The sequence below is a fragment of the Oryzias latipes genome, chromosome 2 (genome assembly GCF_053564925.1).
Source record: "Oryzias latipes strain Hd-rR chromosome 2, Olatipes_Hd-rR_3.1".
NCBI classification, from domain to species: domain Eukaryota; kingdom Metazoa; phylum Chordata; class Actinopteri; order Beloniformes; family Adrianichthyidae; genus Oryzias; species Oryzias latipes.
The window spans coordinates 26,214,331-26,236,864 of record NC_136238.1 but is presented as its reverse complement, the minus strand read 5'-3'; the positions used below and the strand labels follow the sequence as shown (position 1 = coordinate 26,236,864).

Genomic DNA, 22,534 nt, shown 5'->3' with positions numbered 1-22,534 from the left:
ATGTTGGCAGAGATGGGTTGGATTCTTTGATGCTCCAGTGTCTTTTGGATTCAGGATGAGTTCATGCAGATCTAGAAATCCCACCATGATGATCATCCTTGAGGAATTTCAAAATAAAAGACTTACAAACACCACAATCACTGCTGGATGATAAATACATTTACTCTTTATTTTCTGTTAATAAATAATATTAAATATCAATAAATCCTTGATTGTAAATGATGGATCTAAAGTTGAAAAGAAGTCAAAGTGCTGACTCAGCACAGATCAAAGGAGACACAGATGATTTCCTGGAATGAAGAAAACATCAATCATCATGATGTGATCTGGAACTGAGCTGTTCTTCAGAAGATCCTCCCAAACATGGAAACTGTTGCTGCAACACGTGAAGGTTTGGTTCTATTGCTAGTGAGATCTGATGGATCAGAACCAGACTTCTGTCAGCTGGAACTGGGGCTTCTTCCAGACCATGACATGTTGTTCAATAAAGTTCATTCCAAAGCGTGACTGATTCATGAAGTGGTTCCTTGAGCCGTGAGTTTTGCCAGCAGCAGGAATCCCTGAGAGTTAGGAGACAGTTTGTGGAGAGAGTTTGTAGATTTAGGAGAAACCAACGTTTGAAATGAAACCAAAGTGTCCTAAACCAAAATCACTGAGCACATCTCAATGTTCCACAAACAGTCATTTTCCACAGTGGACCGTCACCACACACTTTACAAGACAGTTTTTCACAACTTTATGACAACAAATCCTGAAATTGTTCCATTCAAGGAAACATTGACTAATATTTGTATTGATGCTGTTTTCCATCTGTGTTTTCAAACCTGCATCAAGAATTAGCTTGTTTATTGATTCACTGTCTGTGGAAGTTTGGCTTCTCTGATGAACCACCAGAGGGCGACAGAGAACTGTTGATATTATTAACACAACAGTCAAAGAAATCAACATTTAGCACAAAGTGAACAAACTTAGGTCACGTGCTAACGTTCTGATTCTGTTGGAAAAGCCTTTTGTTTTGATTTCTTCAGGATTTTGGCTAAAAAAGAAAAAAAAAATGAAACTCCACTAAAGTTGCTTTATAATGAGGAAATGAAATGTTATTTTTATTGAATTATCAAATGGAGACTCAGCTTCAGGTGATAAAAAAGGTTGGTGCTATTTCCAGTTTTAGAAAGAACATGCCTTCTGCACAGTTTGCAGTGAACGTTACTCATTTATGTCAGTTTTTAATTAACTGAAATACCTCCACACAGGAGACGACATTTAATTTTGACATCATATTTTATACTGGCCAAATTATAACACTAAATACTTCAGATGTTTTATTTTTTGAACATTTTCCTGATTTATTTAAATAAAATAGCCTCCAAGTAATTTCTTGGTGTGAACACGTCTTTATTGTCATCTAACTGTAAACTCCAATTCAAACATGCTGACAAAACAAGGACAGATTTCCTAGAGATTTCCTAATTCTGCTTCCATGTGATCACATGAAAACAGTCCAATGTTTTGGATTCTTCTTCTTCTATATCATTGACATTAAAGCTGCAGCTCTGTCACGAGGAAACAACATGTGACAGGTCCCAGTTTTTGGTGGAACACCGTCTCTGTGATGCTACAGACGCTGCTAAAACACAGTGGATTTCATTCTGTTCTATGTAGAAAAGACTGTTTGATTCATGTCTGATGAATTCATCTTGGAGTATTTATCCTCCACGTCTAGAAGTCCGCTCCGTGAAATTCCTGTCCGACTTTAAAGCGGTCCGTGTTTCCATGGTGACAGAGGGAACAGCTGGTTAGCATCTTTCTAACTTGACTGAACTGAGGGTTGGGGCTTCCAGCACAGAACCAACCTGAGAGCAAATGAACATTCAAATCCTCCACAAGCTAAACCCCATCAGCGTTGGATTGCTGCTGACAGACAGACTTCATTGATGGCATCTTCCGTTCTGGACCTGACGTTTAGCACACCATATCTGGATTCCAGAGCGCTTCATCAAAGCGCCTTAAGCCCGTTTGGACTCTGGCGCTCCACGCGCTGGATGAAAAGTGGCGTTTGGAGGAAGTGCGGCTGCGCAGTCCGTCACTGAACACCGTCACTGCCTGGACCTCTTTCTGGGTCCTAGTGCCCTAAAGGTTACAGCTCCTGGTTCCACAAGAAAAAAGTCCATTCTAGAGGCCACTCTGACGTCATCATCATCAAAGACAGCGTTACCTAGCAACCATAGCAAGACCATAGCAGCTATAGAGGGAAACACAACAAACCATCAACGGCGGTTAAAGCAGTCAGACGTTTGTTCTGCAGCTCAGCAAAAATCTCTGCTTTAGGTTTTGGGGAGAAAAACAAAGGAAAACACACGGAGAAGGATTCTGCAAAGGAAATCCCAAGTTCTATTGGTAAGTCAGCGTCCTGGAAACATGCTTTGTTGGTTCTGAAGTGGCATGAATGCAGACTTAGATTGGTTTGTTTCCTTGGATTCTTCAGATGGATTCAAGCTGGAAATGTTGTCAGCATAAAGCAAGTTTGGACTAAACTAAAGCAGAAAGTGGCTTTGAAGATGGTCAGGAGAAATGAGGGCTTTTTTCAGGAATTCTTGGAAGAGGAGGACTTCTCCAAACAACCAGAATCTAGGAGGAGGTTTTTTCAGCATTGAGATCAGGATTTAGCATGAGCTTCAATCCCATTTTTGTTCAATCCAAATGTTTACCGTCATATTCAGGAGTTCAACTCTGAAAGCCACCATGACATCATAGACATTAAAGACCCTGTTACCTAGCAACCAAACACAACAAACTGTAGACTATTCAAACTGGACATTTTGGGGCAACAATTCTTTTCTAAGTCAAGTTTTTATGAAAAATCCAAATGATGGAAACAGATTGTGTAAAGGAAATGAGGATCTATTGGTGAGTCACAGTCCTGGAAACATGAGTTGTGCTCTGATGAAGACGCCTGATCCAAATGTGGATTTTTGAAATGTTCTTCATGAGATTCAAACTGATTGAAGCTTTGAATTAAAGGTGTCAACACATTTCTGCATTGGATTCATTCTGTTTCAGTGTCTAAGGTTGGTTTTGTGGCAGAAACCAAGTTTTTGTTGAACAGTAGCGTTTGAAAAAGCAGAAAGTGGCTTTGAAGATGGTCAGGAGAACTTCTTTGAAGAGGAGGACTTCTCCAAACAACCACAACCTTAGAGGAAGGTTTCTGAGCATTCATAGAATGCTTTTACAATGACTCATCATTTTCCACAAGAAGCTAATGAGTTTTTCCAAATGCATGCTGGATATTCTTAGTTCTAGCTTGGAAAGCACTTTGTGGGATTTCCCTGGAAAACCTGCTTTATCAATCATTTTGGTCTCTTTTTCTTCTTCTAAGTTCCAGCTTGGTGAGTGTGCAGGTCGCCATGGCAACCACTGTCCAGGTCAAAGGGAGGACCACGGCCATCCAGCCTCCAGGCTTTTGGATTGATTTGGATTTGATAAACATTTGTTTCCCACATTTTAATAGTAGAATTCAACACGGGACATATAGTGGATTGTGAGAATAGGAACAAAAACAGCAACAACAAAATAATCCTCCTCCCCTTAAAACATGCATTTGACTCTGAACAAGTCTAAACCAAATCCAAGCAAAGACCAGCGCTGGGGCTCCTGCTAGTTTCTTTTAGAAGAGCCTGCCTCTTCAAAACATAGAATGTTCAACAACTAGAGCTAAAAATGTCTGTTGGTAGATTTCTGGATGTTGGCCGTATCCCAGCGAGCAAGGCCAAGTCAGCCCCAGATGGTTTCAAAGTGGACAGAAAATGTTTTTAGGAGTTTCTAGAATGTTCAACAACTAGAGCTAAATGAAAGTAGTGCATGAAATGACAAAGAACTTCCTGTTTGAAAGGAATATCATGATGGCTTCCACCTGTCTCTTTGCTTTTCCTTTCTTTTTTGGGTTTCTCTTCTTTGGGAGGTTACACAAAACTGCACTTTAACCCAGAAGGAAACAACAACCGCTCCACAATCCCTGAATCCCCTACAGCCTTTATCTAAATGTGGTCCAGAGGAAAATTTGGTCGGGCATACACAAAGTCTGGAGACGGAGGTACCAAAGTTAAAATAATTCTTATTAAAAAATGTTTAAAAAAACAATTAAAAATAGACCAGTTATAATACATGCACAAAAAAAACAAAAAAAAAAAACAGAACAGAGATTCAGTATCCTGAAGACCTGAATAGCTAAAGGAGGTGGAGACTCCTAAAGTTTTGTTTTCAACAAAATAACTGTTCTTTCTGCGATATAAATATAGAATCACTTGATCATTTGTTTTTTGAATGTATCTATGTTAACAGCTTTTGGGAGGATTTTTTTGTTGATGCTCCTCAAAGTTTCCTTTTCCTATTTCTATTCAGTTACAAAAACACATCATTTTATTAGTAGTTTCTGGTGATAATTTATTTGATTTGGCATTTAATATTGTATTAATTTCTGGAAAATTCTTCATTCATAAGAGTAGATTTTTTTAAAACTAAACCATTATTCACTACATTTAAGATCTGTATATTTTAAATCGCTAACATTAATCAAAATCAAGAAAGCAATAAAACTGTTCATTTTCATTGAAGATCACATGTTGTATGACAATCCCTAGTATTGTGAACTACAATTCTAAATTTATTTTTTATTTGTATCTTTTTCTTTTTCATTTCTTTTTGTTGTAGTTATGTGAATGTGTATGCCATCTTCAATAAAAAAATTGAAAAAAATCTTACCTGTAAGGCTAACCGAAAGTCTTGCTGCAGCTCTATCATGGTTGTCTTCTTTCCAGGATCTCTGTGTGTGGATGAACACACACATGAGAAGAAAACAACACAAACATGTTCACAGTGAATTTATTCAGTTTAACATCAGGTATTTCTGGTTTGCAGACCTGCGGAAAATGACAAAGGGTCAAATAAAATCAGAAATAATTGTTTTTATACTGTGGGAATTTACATAAACTGAGATTGGATGTAAAAATTATCTTAAATATGAAAACAAAAAAAATCTTCAGTCTCTATTGCGTCTCAAACTCTAAACAGTTCTTCATCTCCTAAACAGTCATTTTATGCGCACATCTTTGATTACAATTTGGTTTTGTGATTAATTCCAGCACATCGTAAAAAAAAAGGACCTTCTAGTGACGTCATATCCGCTCACCAAGCATTTTTGACAAAAATTTGTTTTTCAGACATTTTATTAAAACATAATATTTTGTGACTTAAAATACTTGTAAATTATTTTCATAAATAAATAAATATTTGGATTATCGAAATGTATGAGGCTTTTTCAGAATGAAATCTTCAGCGTGACCCGGACGTAAACAGCAGCGCGCAGCGCTAGCAGCTAGCTTGTGTTTAGAGACCGGCGGCAATTTTGCCCGGACGTTCGTGACGTTTTTTGACCGGAAAGAGGATACGAACTGTCAGTTTCGAATGAAAAAGCATTCAAAAAGCGTTCAGTGTAAAGAAGGTGTTTGTGGGAGTTGGAGCTGAAGATCGGAGCAGGAACCATGTCTTCCCTTCAGTCTCTGAGAGAGTTGATCAGCGAGCGACTAGCTGCTGCTGCTGAAGAAATCTGCAGACTCTGTGAAGGAACCATCGTCCAGTACGAGCAGGAGCTCTGTCGTCAGCGCAGACTGCTGGATGTCATCTGGAAACCACAACTGCAGCTACACCACATAGGTATGTCACCTTCAGCAAAGAAACAGATAAGAACACAATTTCAATAACACACGCACGCGACAATATGACATTTGAACAAGATGTGCAAGAAATTTAAGCAAATCAGAGTCAATTAGCATAAATCTTCTTTAACTTCAGGAAAATATCAGAATAGATGGATCACTGTTTCAGTAGAATTTTGCAGCAGAAACTACAGAGTAGTTCAGTGATGAAAGTCTTCCGGGAATTCCCGGAAATCCGGGTTTTTGAGCAAACCGAACGTACTTTCCGGGAAATAAAGACCTGATCTCTACGGACAAATTGCTTTCCGGATTAAAAAATGGTCTGAAATCAGCTAATTTTAGCTTTATTTTCTATATTTCTCCGCAGATCGCTTCCTCTATGGTCGTGGCCATCTCTCGTCTTCCCGGCCTAATTGACCAATGACGGGACGTTTTAGTTGCTTTCGGATGCGTCGACGGGTCTGATTGGCTCTGTCTGCACCACGTGGTCAGCGTGACTTGCTTCCCTAGAGACCAAAACTGGCGGACCCACGCTAAACTTTCACAAACACATCTGAAGAGTTTGCGATCAAATTTGTGTTAAAATAATGGCAGGCATCGTCATTATTGAGCGTGGTCACGACCTCAGTTGTGAGAAGACGATAAAAAACAAATTGAAGTGGTCTTGGCTGGAAAAAAAAAAGAAGATTTTTAAGGTAGTGTAGGTCAAATACTTTTTTGTGTAAAATAATCTCAAAACCACATTTTGAAATAATTTCAATTTTAGTTTTGAGTTTCAGTTTTTATTTTGAATACATTTCTCTATCTAATTTATTTGTATTTCCTAATTACCATGATTTAGTTCAGTATAGTTGACATTAATTATAAGTATTTGATGGTTTGGACCCGCACTCCCTTAAAAAATAATGTTTACAATGTTTAGTTTAGTTTGTATGTTTGTTTTGATATTTCCCAGATTACTTAGTATTGGTGTTAAAGAATTGATGTATTATGTTATAGAATTATAGTTTAAAGCAGATCCCATATTTTGATGTAATTATAGTTTGAGAAAACAGTGCAAGTGGATGTTGTACATCAGTCATTTCTAAAGCAGAAATAATGTATAAATAACTGAGGTATTTTCATAGAATGTCATAGTTAATGGTGTTCTTTTTGCCATTTGGGGCTTTGATGTTACTATATTTTAGCAATTGTATGTTTTGCAGCTTTAAGGAAAAGCGTAGATTGTAGGATTGTGTTACTTTGAGCAATTTTCCAAATTCTTTTTTAGGACCGGCAAGTCCTTAATGGAGAGTCAAACTAGGGGTTTGAATGACAAATCATGATGCTCCAATTAGTCTTAGTTTCTTGATAAAGAAGTGAATAACTAGCTGCCAGAATGCACCAGAATGCATCTAAGACCACGTATTTTTCCAAAATTTCGCTCTGTGCTCGCCATATCGCTCAGAGAAAAGTTCAGGGATTTTTTCCTTACCTGACTTTCATCACTGGTAGTTGAGCATGGTAGTATCGGATACTGATAATTGTAGGCAGATATTGGACAGTACAACGTCCTTCTGATGATTCCGAAAAGAAAAAAGTTCCCTGATTAAATTGACCGATGACTTAAAGCTTAAACTGTTGTCGCTTTCTATGGAAGCAATTCTGTAGCATAATTTAAAATAAAAGTCAAAACCAGAAATGCTTTTTCCTTTTCAAAATGAAGCTGCATTTTTTGACTCAAAATTAAAATGAAAAAGCAATCCACCAAAATGCTTTTTCATTTTCTACTCCAGCATTGATTATTCTGTCACTGAACTAAAATGATAAAGAAAATGGTATTTGACATCTCTCAGCGCCTGCTCTAAAGACCTCTGTCTGCAACATGTTGGCTTATTTTACCGTGTCTGAGACCAACGACTCACTCGCTGTTTGCAAAACGTCTTCGACAGAAGTGTCACAAAGAGGGTAAAAGGTCAAGCTTTAACACCACAAATCTCACAAGCTATTTGAAAATTCACCACCACGATGTGTGGAAAGAATAGGAAGCTGCTGTCATTGCTGGTGCTTACGACAGTTTTAGGGGCCACCAAAAAAAATATTACAAGATTTAAAGTTGTTGATTTACGAGAAAAAAAACTCGTAAACTTAAGGGATTAAAGTGGAGGTTCAGATAAGCAGCCGAACCTTTCAGGTGTTTCCTTTGGGTCATCAAAGCTAGCTTGTGTTTTTGATTCACAAACCTGATGAGGATCGCTGGTTTATCCGTCTCCTTTCTCCTGGGGAGCAGGTGGCAGGTCTCGATGGTATTGAGATCCAGGGAAATCCCTTTAGATGTGAGAAATGAATGTATTTGCTGTTCCAAAGACACTGTACCGATCTCCGTATTGGCATGAAAGCTGAAAAACTGTTGGACATCAACTTAAGTCTTGTGCCGAACTGTTCTTGAAAATATTGTCTTACATGCCCCAGATGGGATAGCGTAGAGGACAGAATGTCATTGACCACATCCCTTCTTGTGTAACGTGTGTTCATAGTGTGTTGGTGTAGGGAGTGTGTGAATTAAGAGCTGTAGTTGGTATTGAAATTGGTGGGTAATATTTCAGAAATCCTTAGAGTTTTGTTATGTTAGGTGTTTGACCCAAACTCTCACCTCACAGAAAGAAAGGCTCTAGTTGAAATCCCAGCTGGATCCTTCCTATAAGGAGTTTGCATGTTCTTCTCGTGCCCCCGCCATAGCACCCGTAGGTGTGGAATTGAGTGTGTGTGATTTTTGGTCATGTGATGGACTGGCAACTTGTCCATGGTGGACCCTGGCTTCGTCCAACTGTAGCTGGTATAGACTCCAGGATTCCCATGACCCCAAAAAGGGGTTCAGAAAATGGATGAATGGGTGGATTCTTTTTTTAATTAAAAATGTAAATCAATTATCTTCTGATAGGGTTGTGCCGATGGACGATATCATCGTCCATCGTGATGGGTGACTGACATCCCGATGGAGAGACCACCATCGTGATGCCACGCCCCCGCCACGTTGCGCGTCGACACCATAAGCGGCGGTTACATGTACAAAATATCCTGATGGGATCAATGGTCGGATTAGAATCCAACCGTGATGGGCCCAGAAAAATGTTTTCAGAATATAAAAACGTTCACTAAGGTCACAATTTCGGTCGGAATAAATCATTCGCACACGCGCAGTATTCGCACATGCGCAGTTTGAAAACCGGAAGAGGATACAACTTCCGCCGAGCGGCTTTTTTTCCAAACTTTATTGAAGGTAACAATTCAATACAAAACGATAACAGCGCCGAGCGGCTATATACATTGACATGTCAGCTCGGTAAAATACGAGACGATCTTCTAAACGTGCTTTTAATAATGTTATGGTTATTATGAAACACCTGTTCGCTCATCATTTGAATTTTAATCCGTGTGGTCAGTGCTTTTTCTGAACGTAGCCAGGATTAGCAGTATGCTAACACACGGGCTAACAAAATTAGCTTTGGAGCTGCGGGACGGATCGCAGTCTTAAATCTCCCACACATACCGCTCATGTACCCCCCCCCCTTCCCATCAAACATAAAGCTGTAAGTCCGCCGGTCCACTTCGCTAGTTAAGTGCGGGAGCGGACTACTTCTTTTCTATTTTGCTTGTTACTTTTTCTGTTAAAGTCACTTCCCTCAGTTTATACTGGATCATCGCGGATTAACCATTAGTTGGGAAATAAAATGAAAAAAGCAAAATAACGAATAGCAGTTATATAAGAACGAAAAATGTAAAAATACACCCCCCCCCCCCCGACGATGTCATCGTCCATCCCGATGGTTGACAGCAAACATCGTCAACGGCCAAATTAGGGGACATCGCCCAACCCTATCTTCTGACTGAAGTAATAAAAAATTGTATTGGTACTTAACAAAGAACAAATTGTTTTAAAAGTCTAAAGAGGCTTCTTGTTGTGTTTGTGTCCCTATAGTCCTCCCTCAGCATTGGGTGACTGAAGAGGAAGATCTTTTCAAGCAGCAGAGGAACTTCAGAGTGGAACAGGAGGAACCAGAACCTTCAGAAACTAAAGAGGAACTGCAGGAACCAGAACCTCCACATATGAAAGAGGAGCAAGAAGAGCTCTACATACGTCAAGGTGAAGAGCACCTTGATCTGAAGCAGGAGACTGAAAGCTTGGTGGAGATTCATACTTATGAGGAAGATGAGAACAGGGAAGCAGATCTAAACAATCAGCAGAGCTTTATTGTAACTGATAGTCAAGATGAAGAAGGAAACCAACATGAAGAATCAACATCAACTACAGATGAAGAGACAGATCCACAGAAGAAAGATCAGAGGAAGAGAAGAGACAGAAGTCATGTCCAAAGTGTGGACAGCTTTCACATGTCAGCAGGTCAGTGTGACATCAACTTGGAGGAAATAACAGAAAAACGTGTTCGTGACAAAACATTAAGAAAAATTGCTTCAAAGAAGAAATGGGAAAAAAAAGAGAAAACAAAGAATTACTTTTGTCAAGAGTGTGGAAGAAGTTGTACAACTGCTCAAAGTTTGAAGTATCACATGTTTACCCATACAGGAGAAAGGCCTTATTCCTGTAAAAAATGCGGCAAAAGGTTTGTTCAAAAGTCTCATGTCACGTGTCACATGTTAAGTCACACCGGAGAGAAGCCTTATTCCTGTAAGGAATGCAACAAATGCTTCCGGTATAGTTCTGTGCTCACTCATCACATGTATACTCACACAGGAGAGAAGCCTTATTCCTGTAAGGAATGCAACAAGGATTTCAGAAATAAAACTCATCTCTCTTATCACATGCTAACTCACACCGGAGAGAAGCCTTATTCCTGTAAGGAATGCAGCAAAAGTTTCACTCAAGGGTCTCATTTAACATCTCACATGTTAACCCACACTGGAGAGAAGCCATATTCCTGTAAAGAATGCAACAAATGTTTCCGGTATAGATCTGTCCTCACTCATCACATGTTAACTCACACAGGAGAGAAGCCTTATTCCTGTAAGGAATGCAACAAGGATTTCAGGAAAAAGTATAATCTCTCATCTCACATGTTAACTCATACCGGAGAGAAGCCTTATTCCTGTAAAAAATGCAGCAAAAGTTTCACCCAAAGGTCTCTTGTCACACGACACATGTTAACCCACACATGGTAGAAACAGCTTTGTATTTCCAGTCCAACAATCATTCCTCCTTTTCAGGAGAAATAATTGCAGGTATCACAAAAAATAAATAAATTACAGGTATCACTGTAAGCTTCATGTTCTGTGATAAATGATTTTTGTTTACAGAGGTTCATTTTTTAAGGTAAAGCAGACCTGTGTTTAAATTGAAGCAGGTTAGTTCATTAGAGAAAGTGTTTTTTAAATGTTCCTAAATAACTGTTTTTTTGCCATTTCAGAAGCACCTTGTGTGTGTCAATTCTGAACAAAAAACTTTGGGTTTTTTTTTTGTTAGTTGCTTTTAGTATCCTGTTACAAATTGTCAAATAAAAGACAATATTTGTTAGTTTGTATTGGAGTTAATATGAAATAATATTGTTAATGAATTAATTTTGAAATGATAACCAAGTCATAGATCCATCAACCGTTACCTGCTAGCTAGTTTACCTTAGTCTAGACCTGTGTTTCCAAGTGAAGCAGGTTAGTTCATCAGAGAAAATGTTTATTAAATGTTTCTAAATAAATGATTTTCAGCTGTTTCTGAAGCATTCTGTGTGTGTCTGTCATTTCTAACAAAAACGTTGTTTCTTGGTTAGATGCAGTTGCACTTGTATTAATTGAAACGTTTAAATAAATAAAACAATATATTTGGCAATTTATTTTTTCAGTTTATTTGAAATGATATGGTTATAATTTACTAGCTTTACTAAATTATAATTAATATATCTATCAACCAATACCTGTTAGTTAAACTTAGTCTAGACCTTTTTGATGTTGTGACCTAAGCTACATTTTTTTCATGATCAAAGTCACAGGGTGCACATTACATTCTGTCGGCTCGTCTCTGCTCCTGCTCTAACACCTGGCTGTGGATCCTGCCTCTGGCTCGTCTTGCACCCTCAGTCGTCCCCTAACTCCATCTGGATGAAGCTCATCTGGTGGATTATTTAAAGATGTAGTTGTAGGGTTAGATAAGTTAATTGTTCTCTTGGGAGTTCAGGAGGGTATTCCAGAAAGCAGGTTATGCTAGCTCCCACGATAATTTTGAGGCTAAGGAAGTTGATAACCTGAGCTTTCGGTTCTAGAAATGGAGGTATGTTTCCGGGTATGTCAAGTTGCCATAACAACTCATGCTCTGAACATAACCTGGTCTGGAGCAGGTTTAGTTGAAGCTTAGTTTGTTTTCAGAGAAGTGAAGCAGCATGGCGTGTCCATTTGAAGATGATTTAGTGGATGAAGAAGCTCAGATAATACTTTTCCCCCCCTGAGAGGGTGAAAAGACCACATATGGATGTTGGAAAAATAAACTTTTACTTTGATCTAACTTAATTATTTGCTTTAGTTAAGATAAATCAATTCTACTTAGTTAAGGCACCTTAAAAATAACAAGTAGTTGGGGAAGTCCGGAGCAGGCAATGGAGTAGGCAGCACGAAAGACAGGCTCCGTTGAAAATAGGTTTAAACTAATGTTTTAAGGCATTTTATTTTTATAAAAACTGTAAAACTCCATCAGGAACTGTGTAATTATTGTGCCATCTTTCATATTTGTTAGCTAAAACTATTTTAATGGCCAATAATTTGCGAAAGTTCAAGTTCACCGGATCCGCTCCGTCGGCCGGCCCCAGAGAGCCCGGCTCTAGCAGCCCACCATCCGCGGCCCAAGCTGACTCCTCGGCTATGAAAGCCGAAATTCTTTCCTCTCTGAAGGCGGACATAGCTGCAATGTTCCGACAGGAGCTGAAGACTGCGCTCTCGGACGACTTCGAGGCCATTAAAACCGAGTTACATATGCTAAAGACGGAGCTAGCTAACAACACGGCTACAATGCGGTCCGAGGTGGAGGCGATGAAGATTACAATGGCGGACATGGGGCAAGCTCTCTCCTCTCAGTCTGACGAGGTGACCTCTCTCCAAAACAGAGTGGATAAATTGGAATCAGAAGTGAACGGCCTGCGGGAGAAATGCCTCGACATGGAGGGGCGGATGAGACGCTCAAACATCCGCATCATTAACATCCCCGAATCCGCGGGCTCCAGCTCACCCACAGCAGTTTCCAAGCTCCTACGGGATGTCCTGCAGATGGATAAAGACATCCTCATCGACCGCTCTCACCGAGGAGGACCGGCGAGGAACCGGACCGGCAGACCGCGGGTCATCATAGCCCAGCTCCACTACCATCAAGATTGCATGGAAATCCTCCGGCGCGCCCGGGAGTCCGGCCCGCTGCGCTGGAAGGGCGCCGACATCTCCATCTTCCCCGATTACCCTCCAAGTGTGGCGCAGGCGAGAGCTGCCTTCGGCGAGGTGCGACGGCTCCTCCGGGGCCGGGAGGGAGTGAAATACGGGCTCATGTACCCGGCGCGACTCCGGATTACGCACAATGGGACTGAAAAATGGTTCCAAAACGCGGAGGAGGCGACGGCTTACGTGAAATCCACGATCGCGGGGAGCGCGTCCACAAAATGATTTGAACTGAGAGCGGATCTGAACGAGGTCAGTTAAAATACAGACATCCGTTTTCTCTTATTTTATGGTCGCACTGACTCGCGGACTCCCAAGAGTTGCTGCTGCAGTCCTTCTGTTATGTTTACTTGTTTTAGGTTGGAGTTTTACTTATCCTATATGTGACACATGTGCCTGTTCTGGAACGGAGCCTGATCTCCTGAGAGCTAGTGTTCTTCCCAAAGCACTTAAATGTGCAGTTATCTTTCTATGGGTTTGGGTAATCACCGTGTTCTGGTTGGTGATGGGGTGGGTTTCATTGTACCACACTTTGAGTTCTGGTTTGACCTTGTAGTATTTTATCTCAGTCTGCATTTGCTTATCTCTTTTTGTAAAGACCTCCACAACGTTGTTACGAGCCCTATTATGAGCAACATAGAAATTATTTTCTCTACTGATGACCAGGACACCAACTGATTCAAACTTTTCATTTGGGCCAGCTGGCCACGATGTTCATTTTATTACTTGGAATGTAAAATCCTTAAACACCCCTGTAAAGCGAAAAAAAGTATTGAACCACTTAAACAAGTTAAAAGCAGGAATAGTTTTTCTCCAGGAAACTCACCTTCGGACCTTTGATCACTTTCGACTCAGGGGAGGGTGGATCGGGCAATCATACCACTCTAATTTCCACTCTAAGTCTCGAGGTGTAGCCATTCTCATTAATAAGAACGTCCCCTTCGACATGTCCTCAGTGGAAACAGACTCTTCAGGACGTTATGTAATTGTCACCGGCAGGTTGCTCAACACACCCGTAGTATTGGTTAATGTTTATGCACCTCATTGGGCAGATAGCTCATTTTTCCCTAATTTTTTTCCCAAGATACCAAATATGAACACTCACCATTTAATATTTGGAGGAGACATGAACTGTGTCTTGTCACCGAGTTTGGATCGCAGCTCGTCTCGACCAGCACCCTTGACCAGTTCGGCTCTACAATTACAGTGCTTTCTTAGCACAAACGGTGTTATTGATATTTGGAGGTTTTTGAATCCCACGTCCAAACATTACTCCTTTTTCTCTCCTGTCCACAGAACATATTCTCGTATTGATAATATTTTCATAGATAAACGACTCCTCTCTCTTGTTCGCAAATGTGAATACCAAGCCATAGTTATTTCAGATCACGCCCCTTTACTTATGACTTTACGTATACCAACTTCCTGTAACAGTTATCGACCCTAGCGATTTAACAACACATTACTCTCTGACGAAAAGTTTACTAAATTCATCTCATCCGAAATAACATTCTTCTTTAAATGTAATTTGACCCCTGGAATATCCCTTTCTACTGTTTGGGAATCATTGAAGGCGTACCTGAGAGGACAGATCATCTCCTATTGTGCCCAACAAAAGAAAAGTAATAATCAAAAACTCGATAATCTGACTAAAGATATCTTTAAATTAGACACAATGCTTTCAGTCACTCCATCCGAAGATTTGTTTAAATTACGTCTTAATCTTCAAACAGAGTTCAATTTGTTATCTACTGGATATATAGAAAACCTAATAAACAAAGCACAATGCCGGAAATATGAACATGGTGAGAAGGCTGGAAAAATCTTAGCCCACCAGCTTCATCAAAAAGCTGCCAGCAGAGCTATAATTGAAATAAATGATCAGTCAGGTAATAAACACAGAGACCACTTAGAAATAAACTCCTGTTTTTATAAATACTACTCGACCCTGTATGATACAGAATCATGTGGTGATCCAACTCTATTTGATGCATTCTTTAAGAAAATAAATGTCCCCTTAATTGAAAATAACTTGTCTCGGGAACTGGACAAACCCTTCTCTGTCCAAGAAGTTATGAACACAATTAAATCCATGCAAAATGGAAAATGCCCAGGACCTGACGGGTTTTCTGTTGATTTTTTTAAGACATTTTCTAACCAACTCTCTCCATTTCTGCTCTCAGTTTTTGAAGAGTCTCTTGCCACAGGCACTGTGAGGGATCGAGCGGCCAAAGAGGACAACAGAAGTTTCTCAAAAATGAAAATTTTAATTTTCTCAAAAAATGTAAACAGATGAACAAACTGGGCCCGTAAAAGAGGTCAACAGAAACATAATTAACTCAGGCAATAACTTTAACTTAACCAACTGAACAGACCAAGTAACAGAAACAAACTGACCTAACCAAAGACACAACAGGGGAACATATATAGTGGCTGATCAGACCACTTGAGAAACATGGGGGGGGAACTAACATGACTACAAAAGACATTTAACAAAGACTATAAAGACAAGACTAAACACAAAACTTGGCCTCTTAGTGGAAGAGAAAAATCATCAAAAGTGGAACAAAATGAATAATGAACAACAGAAGCAAAGCAAATAAACATTAAATAAGTCCATTGGTTTCTCCCCTGGAGGCTTCAGTAGATGGTGCCTTCCTAATTGCCTGGCTGGAGTATTTAAAGGCTGTGAAAACTTGAGCTCCTCCTTTGCCAGTCCTCACAGCACAGCTCCAGGAGCAGAACCTCAGCCACACCCGTAGAGACCAGTAGCCCCCTCAGCACTGGCAACTCAAAAACAGGTGACATTAATTAAACAAACCAAAATAAGTAAACTAAACAAGTGTCCATGTGCTAGAAATTATTGAAAATAAATAAATGTATATTTTAACTCAAATGTGTGCATTTATTTAAGAATAAAGAATCTGAAATAATAAAATTAAAAAGAAAGTGTGCAATGCTGAAGGGAGGTTACCGCCATGTTGTTTGTGGGTGTGGCAGGGTATGCTGCCATCACACTCCCCTCCCCTTCCAAACTCTCGCCGGTAGAACGAGAGAGGTAGTCAGCCGTGGCGTTGTCCTTGCCCGGGATGTACTTCACTTTGTAGCAGAAGGGCTGCATGGCAAGATACCATCTTGTTATCCGTCCATTGGTATCCTTCATCCTCTCCAGCCAGGATAACGCCTTGTGGTCAGTCTCCAGGGTAAACTCTCTCCCTAAAAGGTAATATTTGAACGAGTCCATGGCCCACTTGATCGCCAACGCTTCCTTCTCGACGGTTGAATAGCGAGTTTCTCTGGGCATCAGCTTCCGACTTATGTAAGCCACTGGATGTTGGTCTCCTGGAGCTCCCTGGAGAAGCACAGCTCCAATGCCCCTCTCAGATGCATCCGTTTGCAGAGTAAAAGGTTTGTCAAAGTCTGGGCTGTGAAGTACTGGGTTGGTACTTAATGAACGCTGTATGTCCCGGAAGGCCGCCTCAGCCCTGGTGGTCCATCGAATCTGATTTGGAGATTTTGAGCCAGTCAGGTCTGTCAGTGGAGCAGCTCGGGCTGAGAAGTTTGGAATAAACCGGTGGTAAAAGCCCGCCATGCCAAGAAATGACCTCAGCTGCTTCCTGGTTTTGGGAAGAGGACAGGACTCAATTGCTTGAATTTTGTTAACCTGTGGTCTTATCAACCCCCCTCCAATAGTAAAACCCAGGTACTCCGTTTCAGTCTGGGCAAGAACACACTTGGCTGGATTGACTGTCAGTCCCACTGAATGTAGACACTCCAGAACTGTCTTAAGATGTTCTAAATGTTCGTCCCATGTTGTGCTGTAAACAACAATGTCATCCAGATATGCACATGCAAAGCCATCAAGCCCACCGAGTACCTGGTCCATGAGTCTCTGGAAAGTTGCTGGGGCACCATGTAATCCAAATGGGAGAACAGTAAACTCAAAAAGGCCCCAGGGCGTCCGGAAAGCTGTGTACTCTTGTGACCGAGCAGTAAGGGGTACCTGCCAATAACCTTTGCAGAGGTCAATGGTGGTTAAGTACTTTGCTTTCCCCAGACGCTCAATGAGATCGTCAATCCGAGGAGTCGGATAGGAGTCGAATTTTGACATTGCATTCAGGTATCTAAAATCAATGCAAAATCGAATCGACCCATCTTTCTTTGGAACCAAAACCACCGGATTACACCACTCACTTTTTGAAGGCTGGATAATCCCAAGAGACAGCATGAAGTCCACCTCCTTTTTTAATGGAACTAGGAGACGCTCTGGGATCCTGTAGCTCATCCGCCTTACAGTGGCATGGTCCTTCAGCACAATGTCATGTTCCACAAGACTGGTGCGTCCTGGGCGCTCCTGAAATACCTCAGGATTTATTAGTGCTTTCACCTGAGATTGCTGGTTTGAAGGTAGATGGCTTAAATCTGGAGTGGTGGCAGTTGATGTTGGCAGAAATTCAACCTCCTCCTCCTTAACATTCTGGATGAGCAGCACCTTGGCCTCCTCCTCAGCTCTTGGGAACCATTCCTTTAAAAGATTCACATGCAGCACTCTGCTGGAACGTGCATGACCTGGAGTAGACACCTGGTAAGTTGTGGCTCCAAGTTTTTTGTGCACCACAAAAGGACCTTGCCATTTGGCCAGCAGTTTACTGTCGCTTGTTGGGAGCATCACAAGAACCTTCTGACCTGGGAGGAAGCTTCTGTGTCGCGCTTTCCTGTCATACCAGGTCTTCTGGTACCGCTGAGCATCAGCCATGTGGTCTTGAGCCAGCTCACTCATCTTCTGCAGTTTTTCTCTCATCTGTAGGACATAGGAAACTACATTAACAGCCCCGTCCCTCCCCTGATCTTTGCCCCAGGTCTCCCTCAGCAAGGTCAAAGGTCCCCTTACTTCAAACCCATATAGAAGTTCAAATGGGGAAAACCCAGTTGAGGCCTGAGGAACCTCCCTGTAGGCAAAAAGGAGGTAAGGAAGCCACTGATCCCAGTCAGAACCAGTATCATTGACAAACTTACGGAGCATCTGCTTGAGTGTTTGGTTAAACCGCTCAGTCAGTCCGTCCGTCTGTGGATGATAGGGGGTTGTTCGAATACTCTTTATGCCCAGGAGCTGGTAAACCTGTTTAAGCAGTGTAGACATAAAGTTAGTCCCCCGGTCTGTTAAGATTTCTTTAGGGAAACCCACTCTTGAGAAAAACTGCACCAGAGAGAATGCAACAGCTTTTGCCTTGACACATTTCAAAGCAAAGACTTCTGGGTATTTTGTAGCATAGTCTGTAATCACCAGCATGTAACGATTTCCAGTTCTGCTTCTTTCTACAGGGCCAACAACATCCATGCCCAAACGTTCGAAAGGAGTCCCAATTATTGGAAGAGGCTGGAGCGGAGCTTTCACTGAACTTTTCATGGATGTCTTCTGGCACTGAGGGCAACTCTTACAGTATTTGTCAACTTCTGCATGCAAGCCAGGCCAATAAAAGTGTTTAACAATGCGAGCAGTAGTCTTGTGTTTCCCCAAGTGGCCAGCCCAGGGAATAGAGTGGCCCAAGTTGAGTATTACATCTCGGACACTCTGAGGGACCACTAGCTGCTTTGTTTGACCATGCTGATGATATAGAACACCATCATTCAGAAAAAACTCCCTCCTTTTCTTGAACTCAGTCGACTCTTTAGCTTTCAGAAAGCAGAAGGACAGAGTTGGATCATCATGCTGCATTTTACTGATGTCATTGGGCAACTCAAAACCCAAAGCACTGTCTGGAGTTGCTTCAGTTGTTGGCTTTACAGCTGTGTGCTTAAATTTCTCTTGCCTCCGTTGACTACGTGGCTTGCGAGACTTTCCCGGGTTTGTCTCTAGCTCAGCATCATAGAACGGCAAAGCACTGAGAAGTTGGGATTGCGCCTCCTCAAGTTGAGTCTGTGCCCTTGTAACCGCAACATTGCTATTTCCTTTTGTCTCCAACAAGTCAAAAAGAACAGGAAGGTCATGACCTAGGACCACTGGAAAAGGCAGATCATCCACAACGCCAACATTTAACAAATATGTCTGACCTTGGACTTCAATATAAAGTTCAGCAGTGGGGTATATTTTCCTATCCCCATGAACACAGCAGATTGAGATGGTCTCACGGGTACAAATAATATTAGCTGGTACATGCTGTCTCTGCACGAGAGTCTGTGTGCTGCCAGTATCCACAAGAGCCTTATGACTCTTCCCATTAATTCGTACAGTGGTCAGTTTCATGGCTTCACCTTCTTGGGTTTCTGGTGGAAGACTTTGGTATGGAACAAGACACATTTGAGTGAGCTTCACTGGATTTTTCGGACATAATGGTTTAATGTGTCCTTCCTGCCCACACAAATAACAGATTGGTGTTTTACTGGAAGGCTTTGCCGGTCTTGTCTGTTTTTCTTCCCCCAAAGGAGTTCTATTCGTACCTGGGGCAGACCTCTGATGGTATTGATGGTTTGCTGACCTTCGAGTGTCTTTGGAGGCCTGCCATGCAATGTTGCTCCATGGAAGGCTTTTCTTTCGAGCAGCCACAAAAACCTCTGCCAGAGAGGCCACTTCAGCTGCCGAGTTAGGACCATGTTCCTTTATCCAAATCTGAAGCTCAGGTGACACCATTCTTAAATATTGTTCCATGATTATTATTTCAGCAATTTCTTTTGTTGTTTTACCTTTAGGCTGAATCCACTTGTCATACAGCTCTTTCAGTCTGGCATACAGCTCCTTGGGAGTCTCCTCAGGTCCAACTTCCAAGGAGCGAAACCGTTGCCTGTAAGACTCAGGGTTGATATCATATTTGTGCAGAATGGCAGTTTTTACTTTGTCATAATCCTGTGAGTCATCAAAATCCATACCAACATAAGCACTCCTAGCCTTACCAGTGAGCAGTGGAATAAGGTGGAAAACCCAGTCAGATCTGATCCACTTGCAAGCTGTAGCAATTCTTTCAAATGTTACAAGGAAATGTTCAACATCATCATTTTCTGTGAGTTTTTCCAACCTTGGCTCTCTAGAAAAATGAGGTCGACTAGGTGCTGGTGGTTCACATTCTGGAGCAGATGTTGGTTGTGAAGATTGATTTTCAAAGTTTGACACATCTGAAGGATCAGGTGCTGATGAAGTGAGTTCTGGGATAGGAGAAGTGCGGGCCTGCACCTCCATCTGAAGAAGCTGAAACTGGTGCTGCAGAGCTTTTAGACGATGTTCTTGCTGTTTAGCTTCCTCCTGAAGTTGCAGGTCTCTGGCTTCCTGTTTTCCCATGAAAGCTTGGAGAATATCAGTCAGATTTTTCAATGTTGGCTCATGTGTGTCTTCACCCTCAGTACCTGGTGCAACCCCTGTAGCTCCAGCCTCATGTTCTTCCTCTTCACGGTCTCCAAGTCCACTATTAATGTCCTTGTTCTCTGTCCGAGGTCTCACAACTCTTCCTCCACGATGCATTGTACACTCCACAATAAACTGCAGGTGTCAAAAAAGGGGAGAAAAAAAAAATTCTGTGTCCTCAATTGCTGATCCCGCTTCTGACACCACATGTGAGGGATCGAGCGGCCAAAGAGGACAACAGAAGTTTCTCAAAAATGAAAATTTTAATTTTCTCAAAAAATGTAAACAGATGAACAAACTGGGCCCGTAAAAGAGGTCAACAGAAACATAATTAACTCAGGCAATAACTTTAACTTAACCAACTGAACAGACCAAGTAACAGAAACAAACTGACCTAACCAAAGACACAACAGGGGAACATATATAGTGGCTGATCAGACCACTTGAGAAACATGGGGGGGGAACTAACATGACTACAAAAGACATTTAACAAAGACTATAAAGACAAGACTAAACACAAAACTTGGCCTCTTAGTGGAAGAGAAAAATCATCAAAAGTGGAACAAAATGAATAATGAACAACAGAAGCAAAGCAAATAAACATTAAATAAGTCCATTGGTTTCTCCCCTGGAGGCTTCAGTAGATGGTGCCTTCCTAATTGCCTGGCTGGAGTATTTAAAGGCTGTGAAAACTTGAGCTCCTCCTTTGCCAGTCCTCACAGCACAGCTCCAGGAGCAGAACCTCAGCCACACCCGTAGAGACCAGTAGCCCCCTCAGCACTGGCAACTCAAAAACAGGTGACATTAATTAAACAAACCAAAATAAGTAAACTAAACAAGTGTCCATGTGCTAGAAATTATTGAAAATAAATAAATGTATATTTTAACTCAAATGTGTGCATTTATTTAAGAATAAAGAATCTGAAATAATAAAATTAAAAAGAAAGTGTGCAATGCTGAAGGGAGGTTACCGCCATGTTGTTTGTGGGTGTGGCAGGGTATGCTGCCATCACAGGCACTCTTCCTCCAACAATGCGTCAGGCGGTCATCTCCCTTATCCCAAAACCAGATAAGAATCCTCATGAATGTGGGTCATATCGTCCTATCTCCCTTTTAAATGTAGATAACAAGATTCTTTCAAAGATGCTAGCCGGGCGTTTGGAGACTGTTTTGCCCTCAATTATTGCAGATGATCAGACCGGCTTCATCAAAGGTCGCCAATCATTTTATAATGTTAGACGCTTATTCAATATTCTTTATGGTCCCGCTTCACCTGATGTCCCAGAAGTCCTCCTGTCTCTGGATGCAGAGAAGGCTTTTGACCGAGTGGAGTGGGATTACATGCTCTACACTTTAAAACAATTCGGCTTTAGTGAATATTTCATTTCTTGGATAAAGATTCTGTATTCTTCCCCATTAGCAGCTGTTTGTACGAATAATAATCGCTCCCCCTATTTTTCCCTCAAGCGCGGGACCCGCCAGGGCTGCCCCCTATCCCCGCTGCTATTCGCCATCGTGATTGAACCATTGGCCATAGCAATACGCCAGGAAATTAACATTATTGGAATAAATAGATATAATTTTTCAAATAAGGTATCCCTTTACGCTGACGACATGCTTCTGTTCTTGTCCAACCCCCTACGAAGCTTACCAGTAACTTTGAATCTACTAGAGGAATTTGGTAGAGTATCAGGATACAAGGTTAACCTTCAGAGAAGCGAGATCATGCCAGTGAATGCAGAAGCTAGAAAAATTAATTTTGCCCAGTTCCCTTTTAAGGCCAGTCTACATAAAATAAAATATTTAGGAATTTCTGTGACACACTCCTTTAAAGATATCTTTAAATCCAACTTCTTGCCCCTGCTAGCCCAACTTAAAAAGGATCTAGAACGCTGGAGTCTTTTACCGCTTTCATTGGGTGGGAAAATAAACACTATTAAAATGAATACTCTCCCAAAATTTTTATATATATTTCAATGTGTCCCCATATACATATCTAAATCATTTTTTACAGATGTTGACAAATTGATATCTGGATTCTTATGGAATAAAAAGAACCCCAGGATTAGGAAAAGCGTCCTTCAAT

General features: G+C 41.1%; 2 protein-coding genes and 1 long non-coding RNA gene across 4 annotated transcripts in view; 1 reads left to right on the top strand and 2 right to left on the bottom strand.

Moving 5' to 3' along the window:
- Positions 1–11,419, top strand: part of LOC101174320 (uncharacterized) — a 76,815-nt gene extending 65,396 nt beyond the window's left edge. Inside the window, exons 2-3 of one of the 2 annotated variants that reach the window (XM_078937220.1) lie at positions 5,498–5,709; positions 9,670–11,419. In XM_078937220.1, coding sequence (XP_078793346.1) covers positions 5,538–5,709; positions 9,670–10,868 — 1,371 coding nt within the window. In that variant the 5' untranslated portion in view covers positions 5,498–5,537 and the 3' untranslated portion in view covers positions 10,869–11,419. Of the gene's footprint in view, positions 1–5,368; positions 5,710–9,669 lie in introns of those variants that run through there. The other variant, XM_078937211.1, reaches the window with a different exon arrangement.
- The window catches only part of LOC144981373 (protein NLRC3-like), a 210,696-nt gene that overhangs the window by 127,399 nt on the left and 60,763 nt on the right, over positions 1–22,534 (bottom strand). The window lies entirely within an intron of this gene.
- On the bottom strand, positions 171–5,356 carry LOC144988618 (uncharacterized). The gene is made up of 2 exons (XR_013652560.1): positions 4,759–5,356; positions 171–560 (listed from the first exon to the last, which is right to left on the bottom strand). It is a non-coding gene; the product is annotated as an uncharacterized LOC144988618 (long non-coding RNA).